The sequence below is a fragment of the Monodelphis domestica genome, chromosome 7, assembly GCF_027887165.1.
Source record: "Monodelphis domestica isolate mMonDom1 chromosome 7, mMonDom1.pri, whole genome shotgun sequence".
Lineage (NCBI taxonomy): Eukaryota > Metazoa > Chordata > Mammalia > Didelphimorphia > Didelphidae > Monodelphis > Monodelphis domestica.
The window spans coordinates 208180991-208190451 of NC_077233.1; the positions used below are offsets into that span (position 1 = coordinate 208180991).

Genomic DNA, 9461 nt, shown 5'->3' on the forward strand with positions numbered 1-9461 from the left:
AGGTCCTGGAGGTTAGGGTGTCTGAATTTTCCTCTCTCTCCCTTTTTCAGGGTGACCCTGAGGATGATTCCTTCTCCTTTTTATGTCCCCAACTCCTTCATTTGGGTCCTTACAAAATATAGAGGAAATCAACTGGGTCCTTTGGGATCTTTTAAGGGAGAAATCAGAAAACTTTAAGGGCTTTCACCCACCTGCTTTTTATTTATTTTGGTTTTTTATACTTTTCTTCTTCAGGTGGGCCTGGTGATTACTCTGAGTCACCCTGATTTACTTAGGCCCAGTGCTTTCTACTAACCCTTTCTTTCCCACCCTGGATCACCAAGTCTGATAATTACAATTCTTGTATTTGTGTATACATATATACACAAATCTCCTGCTTGTCCATCTTTTGTAGGCATATTGAACCTTTCCCACTTCTCCCCAAGGCTTATATGCAACAAGGCAATGAGAAAATCTCTCCCCTAGTTGGCAGAGTGCAAGAATTGAGAAGACGGTGGTAGGGAGTTGTCCTATCTCTTTTCTAGTCTTCAGATAGGCTTACCCTTTCCCAAGCATCCATCAGTTGGAAGCTTTTCTTAATCTAAGAAAAAATCTTGTGGGATAAAGAACTGCTTCTTAAGGCCCAATAGCCTTCTTACCTACTTAACATCCTTTGTAATATTTCCCTTGGAGAAGAGGAAAAAAAGATACAGCATAGTCAACATAGCCTTTTCCCCTTTCTCTTTAATCTTTCAGCTCTTTTTCTTCTTTGGGCCCTCTCCAAGATTTCCCCTTCCCATGCAAGCACAAGAACACTTCTATAAATCCTCTACTCAGTGGTATGCTGGTAAATGTAATACTGGCTCTCTGAAAAATAAAATTTATGCATGATGGGCTTTTCAGTTTAATCTGAATTATTAACATTTTCTCCATTACTTTCTTAAGAAACCAGAACAATAAATCAAGTACTCATTTGAAGCTTGTATTAATTTCTGAGGTAGAAATGCTCACACTGAACATGTAATAATTAGCATAGCTGATAGGAACTGGTTCCAGCATACTATTAATAGCCCATGTCCAGCATTCTCCTCCTCTTGCCATTTTTATAGCTTGTTTTCCATTCTTATATGTAGGCATCATTATTTGTTGGGGAGTTTTCAGTAGGACATGTCTGTCTTTGGGGCCACTGTGACCCCTTTGATTTCTTTTTCTGGTATCCTTATATGAAATTTCTTATTCAAAGGCATTGATTTAAACATATTTTGGAAGGTCTTAAAGACAGACCTGGGAGTGCCTTGCTCCTTTTAATCATTTGAAGAGCTAGCATCATCTTTTCTTGATCTCAGAAAAAATGTAAGTAGGGATTTGAGGTTGTGAAAAGGTTTAGGTGGAAATTACTTAATTTTTAGTTTGGTTCTGGCGCTGCATCAAATCTATAGCATAGAAGAAATAATTAAAATTTTACCTAGATGTGATATACTTCTTTAGGTCATGTTCTCCTTTCCCTCGCCTCCAGGAAGATCTGTTCTTTTCCCAGCTCAGAAGTACATTTTATTCAAGAGATATCTATGGAAAGTGATCCTGAAGCATAATGGGGATTCTCTTTGTGAGACAACCTTTTTTTAAAGTCTTCTTTTGACTATGCTTAATAACCTCATACATCTAGATTCTAAGAGGTGAATGTAATGAGACCTTCTTCTACCTCAACTTTTCTTCTCCACTTGAGACCAGCAAGCCAAGCCCAAGTATCTTCCTGAGGTTGTCCCAATACTTGAATAACGGGGAAGGGGGAAGTACTCCTATACCATACCGTTGGAAAACTTGTTCTCCCCAAGGCAAGTGATTTTTTTTAACTCTTTAAATGTCAAAGGCAACCCCAGCTTTTTTTCTAAGCCTCATAAAGAAAGCATTTATTGGCCTTAATTAGCAGCTCTATTAAGGAGGAAAATTAGAGCTGTAATGAGCTTCTGTGATTGGTGAAATAACAGGTTTACTTTGCCTGATTTCCCAGCCCCTAGGCATCTATGGTATGGGGTGAGAACCTCATATCTTCTCCCCCACCCCACTGTGGGAGGTCTAATGCCTCCTGAGCCCAAAACAGAGTTCAAAGTATTTAAGCTTAATGAGCTTTTAATTGGGCTTCTTAATTTACCTTACCAATTTCTTTAAAAAACCAAAATCTAGAGCAAGAAACTGGTCCAGAGGAAAAAGAGGAAACCAAGAACCCCCCAAAAAGAGGAGGAATTAAGCCTGGGAAGAAGCATATTAAGACCTGAGAAAGAAAATGTCCTCAGAGAGAATGAATATGAGCAGAGTCTAACTTTCACACCACATTTAAGTCCTTCATTGTCTTCAGTGTGCAAAATTAGTTCCCAGCCCTGTCACATTCACATCTCTTTCCTTCCCTAGGGTCCCCTGAACCCCACATCGGCCCTGATCTCTAGGATGGAACAAGGGGCAGAGTTATGGGGCCCAGATCTCCAGGGCCCCGAGGAGAGCCTGAGAGATGGTCATAAAGGTGAGGGGAACAAGAAGAGAATTGTGGACCTAAGGCAAGAGACAGACTGGGGAGTAGATTGTCAAGATTTTGGGAGGGGAACAGGTCTAGGGGGAAATCAAAGGGACATGATGGGTCTGAACCCCTGGATTCTGAGAGGGACTGGAGCCTGGATTTTCCCTTTCTCTCATAGGTGCTAGAAGTGAAAATGAGGAGGAGAATCTTCAGCCAGAGGGGTCAGGGGATGAGATACCTTTGGGAGACCCACCCCATAGTCCAGAACTCAAGGATCCCCCAGAGATGCCCCTGGAGGAGATTCCTTTGGATAATCCAGTCTCTGAGTCAGTTCCCACCCCTTCTGATTGGACCAAGGCCTGTGAGGCAGGCTGGCAGTGGGGGGCCCTGACCACCTGGAACAGCCCCCCAATAGTGACAGCCAGTGAACCCAGCCTTCGGGAGCTGGTCCAGGGCCGGCCCTCAGGGGGTGACAAACCTTATATCTGCAACGAGTGTGGTAAGAGCTTCAGCCAGTGGTCCAAGCTGCTCCGACACCAGCGTATCCACACAGGTGAACGCCCCAATACTTGCTCTGAGTGCGGCAAGAGTTTCACCCAGAGTTCCCATTTGGTGCAGCACCAGCGCACCCATACAGGCGAGAAGCCCTACAAGTGCCCTGACTGTGGCAAGTGCTTCAGCTGGAGCTCCAACCTGGTGCAGCACCAGCGGACACACACGGGCGAGAAGCCCTACAAGTGCACTGAGTGTGAGAAGGCCTTCACCCAGAGCACCAACCTCATCAAGCACCAACGCTCCCACACGGGTGAGAAGCCCTACAAGTGTGGAGAGTGCCGACGTGCCTTCTACCGCAGCTCAGACCTCATCCAGCACCAGGCCACCCACACAGGGGAGAAGCCCTACAAGTGCACTGAGTGTGGCAAGCGCTTTGGCCAGAACCACAACCTCCTCAAGCACCAGAAGATCCATGCAGGGGAGAAACCGTATCGGTGCACCGAGTGTGGCAAGAGCTTTATCCAGAGCTCGGAACTGACGCAGCACCAGCGCACACACACCGGAGAGAAGCCCTATGAGTGCCTAGAATGTGGCAAAAGCTTTGGGCACAGCTCCACCCTCATCAAGCACCAGCGCACTCACCTACGGGAGGACCCCTTCAAGTGTCCAGTGTGTGGGAAGACCTTCACCCTTAGTGCCACGCTGTTGCGGCATCAGCGCACCCACACAGGCGAGCGACCCTACAAATGCCCTGAGTGTGGCAAGAGCTTTAGCGTCAGCTCCAACCTCATTAACCACCAGCGCATCCATCGAGGAGAGCGGCCATACATCTGTGCCGACTGTGGCAAAAGCTTCATCATGAGCTCCACTCTCATCCGACATCAGCGCATCCACACTGGTGAAAAGCCCTACAAGTGCCCTGACTGTGGCAAGAGCTTCATCCGAAGCTCCCATCTCATTCAGCACCGGCGCACCCACACTGGGGAGAAACCCTACAAATGTCCTGAGTGTGGTAAGAGCTTCAGCCAGAGCTCCAACCTCATCACCCATGTCCGTACCCACATGGATGAGAACCTCTTCTTGTGCCCAGAGTGTGGAAAGGCATTTGTGGATGCAGCTGAGCTCTTGCAACATCGGCTAATACATGGAGGAGGAAAGCCCCCTTCTGGGGGAGCTCTTGGGGATGGGACAGAGCCAGCCAGTCCAGCAGGAGAGAAATCCTATAAATTCTCCATGGGGCTTGGGGAATCGGCTTTGCTCCCACCTCCTGGAGCCAAACCACACAAATGTTTGGTGTGTGGCAAGGGCTTTAATGATGAGTCTATTTTTATGCAGCATCAGAGGATACATATTGGAGAAAACCCATACAAAACCACTGATGGTACTGAACGTCCATCTCCCCATCCCTCTCAGCTCCGCCCTCAGAGGACCTTACTTGGGAGGAAATCCTATTCAGGTGCTGAGAAGGGTGACAACTCGGACCATATTGGACCAACCCCTAAAAACCTTGAGGGTCGAGAAAGCTTTGGTCAAAATTTGGAACTGCTCTCCCCCAAATCCTACATCTGTTCTCACTGTGGGGAAAGCTTTTTGGACCGTTCTGTGCTCCTTCAGCATCAGCTCACCCATGGAAATGAAAAACCCTATATATTTCCTGAGTTTAGAACTGGTGTTGGGGAAGGGGCAGGACCCAGCCCCATCTTGAGTGGGAAACCCTTCAAATGCCCTGAGTGCCAAAAGAGCTTCAGCCTTAGCTCTGAGCTCCTGCAGCACCAGAAGGTCCATGCAGGAGAAAAAACCTATAAAAGCTCCTCTGTTCTCCTAGAGCACCTCAAGAGCCCTTTGGGGGCCCGGCCCTACAGCTGCTCTGTCTGTGGTATATCTTTCCTGGACCGACTGGCTCTCATCCGGCATCAAGGGAGCCACACCCAAGAAAAGCCCCACACACCTGGGGAGACCCTTCCAGAACCAGCCTCACTGCCTATGAGCCAGGATGGGGAGGCATCCCCTGTGATAAAAAGCAGCAGTCAATGTGAAGCCCCTAAAACCCAACCAGGAGAGAAACCCTATATATGTCCTGAGTGTGGGGAAGGCTTCACAGAAACCACGACCCTTCTCCTTCACCGGGGTAGCCATCCTGGTGTCACCCTATGAGACTAAAGTAGGAGGCATGGGGACACTCTCTGTCATGAGAGGAAATACCCTAACTGCCCTATTAAATTATAGGGGGGAAGGAGAAAAAAAAGATTGTAAGGAAGGAAGGACACTTGAGAGAAAATCATTTCTACGCATCAGTGATGGGAAAACCCTGCAAAGTTGGGGGGGAACCCTTTATAAGGCTGTAAAGTAAAAAACTGTTGGGGGTAGAAACCCCTATAAACATGTAGGAAGAAAACCCTATAAGTCTGTAGCAGAAAAACCCTATACATTTTAGTGGGGAAAACCCTATACAATTGTAGGAAGAAAGCTCATTATGTCTCTAGACATCCCTATAAAACTGTATGAAAATCCTTGTGAAACTATAGGGTTTAGAAAGGGAGGGAAAATACTATAAAGCTCTTAAGTTAGGAAACCCCTAAAAAGATACAGGGAAACAACTTCTCTACAATTGTAGAATAACCTCCCTCTCTTTCCTGAAAAGTTAGCAGAGGAATCATCTCTTAGAACCTGTCCTGAATGATTCCTTTGGGGGAAATCCCAGTTAAATTGTTGGGGGGAGGTGTAGGGGGAAAGGATCAGGGGTCAGGGAATTTACACTAAATTATAAAGGAAAGTTAATGGGAATCCTTCTAAAGAAAATGTGCCCTTGTTAATCCAGAATGAGGAAAGCTTAGACAAACCATTTAAACAGGGAAAATCCCAAAATGTCTACAAGGGGGGAGGGGGGTCTTTGAAATGGAAAGAGAAAAGTCCTATAAATTGTGGAGGGGAATCCTGTAAAAATAAAAGTCCTATTTTGTGGGGGGGTTGGAGGAAAAGAAAAGGAATATGGAGATCCTTTAAAACTAGAAAAAAAGTTGTCTTTTTGAAGGGAAAAACCCCTGAAATTGTGAAGGCAGAATAACTTGGAAACCCCTTTGCAACTATGAAATTTTTGTGGGGAAAGAGTTTAAAAATGCCAGCATAAAAATATTGGAAGGCCTCTTCAAACCTCAGGAGAGTGTGTGGACATAAGATTTTCTTGGTCAAATAAGCCACAGCAGAATATGTTTTAGAGGAAACTTTGTTTCCCATTATGTCACCAAAAATCTTACCAGATTAGTGGTGACAAAACTCCACAGATGGAGGCCTGCTCAGATCTGTTGAGGTCTCTTCTCCAGAGAAAGATTTCAGTTTTCCTCCTCCCTTTTCTCAGGTTCTGAATTTCTCCTAGGAAGTTCTTCCTGATGTCTAACCTCCATTTCAATTTGCTGCAGCAATAGCCCATTTCCTCTTGTTCTGTTCTCTTATGGAGAGAGAGAGAATAGCTGCTAATCATCCTCCAAAGAATAAAAGCCCTTTAGAGACTTGAAGCCTGTGACTAAATTCTCCCTTAGTCTTCTCTTCAAATTATAGTCACCTCTTGGTTACGCAGGGGAGGTGGGAGGAGGAGAAGGACAGGCCTTAGAAGACTGAAATTTAGATCCAACAACCTGATCCTGATTTTCCACCCAAACTTTTATGAAGAGCTATAAACAGGATGGACCAATGGGCATTTCATTTTTATTCTTCACTCTTGCCTTTCCCAAATATCTACTAAGCAATGATATGGCCAAGTTGGGCAGGAGGGAAGATAATCTTAAATATTGGACTTTTACCCTGCAGTAATCAAAAGTTGGCTGTAGTCCCCTTTCCCAGCTAGTTTTCCCCCCTGTCCCTTATTCCTTGAATCTCCCAGTTTTTTTCCTTTTAATCTCAGGCTCCCAGGTGCCTTCTGGGGTTATGGGGCTCTGCAGTGAGGTGACTTCTACATGCCCAGCTTTTCTTTAGGTAGCTCGGTACTTTGTAACCAAAAACCTTAGAAGGGGACAACCCAAAGAAATGAAACTTTGCTTTCTTGGAGGTACCCCCATTACCCCTTCCAATTTCTGAGAGAAAACAAATCATGTAAGCCTACAGTAAATGACCCAGTAATGAAGATGGGGGTAGGGGGAAGAGGGTGGGGATTATGTGACTGTAAGGGAGATAACTATAAAACAGTTCAAAGGAGACTGTCCCTAAAGCATACAGTGGAAGATTCCTCTTTTAAGTAAGAGGAGAAAGGATTTTGTTAAATGGCACAAGAGAATTCTGTCCCCAAAGACTTGGCCATAAAACTAAGAATCCCTGTTGTATAAAACTTGATAAAAAGTCCTAGAAATAATTTCACCAAGAGAAGCTACAAAGCTATTAAGGAAATGCTTAAGCTCTGAGGGAAGGCTCCTTTTAGGAATATAGGCAAAAAATTCTCTCCCCAAAACACTTCTCTATATAAAGTCATAAAACCCTAGGAGTCTGGAATTGACTATGGAAGGAACACCAAATTATATAGAAGAGAACCCACTTCTACAGTTAAAACCACAATGATCAGCCCAGACAGACTGGAGTTGGGAGAGCCCTGTAATGTTGCAATGGGAGGGGGTGCCCTGTAAAATTGTATGGGTAAACTAATAGATTTACATTCCTCCCCCCTCCGAGAGAAAATGTATACCTTTAGATTAGAAAAAAGGTATGAGAAAAAACATCCCTTTTGCATCTGCAGTGGTCATGGGGGGAATAAATTCTACAAAACTGAAGGGAAGACAAGTCTAGAAGAAAAATAAAAATCCTTTAAACCAGTAGAAGCAAAAATACCCTATAAATTGTAGAGATAAAACCTTTATAAAGCTAGGCAAAAAATATCTCCACCCCCTTAGTAAACAGGAATGGCAAGCCCTAAGGAGCTATAGGAGGGGAAACCCTATAAAGTCCCAGGGAAAATCCTGTAGGGGAGAGCAGTAGCTGAGGGTAGTTCTCAGAAACCAGCCCTATGAGGGTTGTACTGTAGGCTGTGTAGAGGAGATAGGGTGTAGAATATTAGGATGATCGCATGTTAGAGGGTCGGGGGGGAGGGATTGGGGTCTTCTCTCTAATACGGAGTTTAGGGTGGGAACCTGATCTGGTTGGGATTTGGAGTTTTCAAGGCAGAAAGGGGGAAGAGGTCAGAGAGCCTTTTGGATCCAGTGCTTTCAATTTTCTTTCCCCCAAACTTACTCAGTCCTATACATGGATCTCCAATTCCAGGGCTGGTGACCTTAACTATTCTGTTCAGCTTTGTTTGCTCCCTGCTGCCCCATGCATCTCCATGGCTTGGATTTGCAGTCACACCATGTCAGCGTCATCTCCCAATTGACTTTGCCCCACCCTAGAATCAGGAACATCAGCTTGTTATGCTTTAATGTTTTTCATCCCAGAGCTAGCTACATTTGAAGATGGGTCAAGTAAGTGAGCTTCAGGAGGGACCACCCTTGACAGGATCCATCCTGCTTGATCCTTGTCACTCCCCCTCATTCTAGAACTGCAGTGTTGGACCCCCAGTACAATAGAATGTCTCCTGCAGAGGTCAGTGAGGAAGGCTCTGAGGAGACCCAGCAAGCTGGAGACAGTGTGACGGAGAAGCAAGGAACTGTCTTGGAAGGAGTGGAGTTGGAGGGCCTTGAGATAGCCTGGAAGATTTCAGAGCTATTGGGTGGGAACATGCTAGCCCTGGGGATGCTGAGTGATGGAGAGACCTGAAACCATGCGAGCAGTGAGGCGCAACGTCCTTTAACCAGGTTCAAGATGTGAATAGACGCCAGACCCCATAGCCTAGGTCAGGGTGGCCTGGCTTCTCCTCACTGTCCCACGGCTCCTCGTTTTCCAGACCAGTGGGCTGGGAGGGGTCCCCTCCTTTGAGTGTTTGTGTGTCAGAAACATTGTTGTGTCGCTGGTGGTTGTGTGGAGTAGCTGAAGAGAATAAAGGGAATGCGATTTCCCGAGTTCTTCCTGCCTCTGTCTCCTCCTTCACCCTGGAACAAAATGGACCAGGATCCCACGCTTCAGGACCAGTCGCATCTGGGTGCTCCCAATGGCGAGTGCCAATGAGGAACCCGAGACCTAAACGCATCATTGGCACAAGATGGCTCAAATGAGAACTTATTTGTCCCTAAGTGAAAAGCTAACTTTTGTTCCTCCCAGTAGTCTGGAAGGGCTAGAAAAGGCACAAGTTAGTGTTTGTAAAGCCCCAGCACAGGGTTTGACAAGGTCGAGTAACATGGTATCTGATCACAAGGACCAAACATGAAAAGTGGTGCCCTGGTGGCAGTTGGAAGCATCAGCCCCAAAACACAAGTTGGCCTAACACTATTGTAAAGCTGTAGCCAGGAGAAGGTGTTTCAGTTCAACCATCCTAGACCCTGATGCACCCCAAAATAACGGGAGGAATAAGCCAAGTGAAAGGAAGGGATTTTACCTCAGAGCAGCTGGGAACTTGTGTCCT

At 45.8% G+C, this 9461-nt stretch overlaps 1 protein-coding gene across 3 annotated transcripts in view; it reads left to right on the forward strand.

The window, feature by feature from the left end:
• ZNF629 (zinc finger protein 629) overlaps window positions 1-8961 on the forward strand; it is a 43731-nt gene extending 34770 nt beyond the window's left edge. For all 3 annotated transcript variants that reach the window (XM_007498504.3, XM_016423952.2, XM_007498505.2), the window contains 2 exons: window positions 2389-2497; window positions 2670-8961. In XM_007498504.3, the coding sequence (XP_007498566.1) occupies window positions 2389-2497; window positions 2670-5140 (2580 nt within the window). In that variant the 3' untranslated portion in view covers window positions 5141-8961. The remainder of the gene's footprint in view (window positions 1-2388; window positions 2498-2669) is intronic.
• The last annotated feature ends 500 nt before the right edge of the window (window positions 8962-9461 follow it).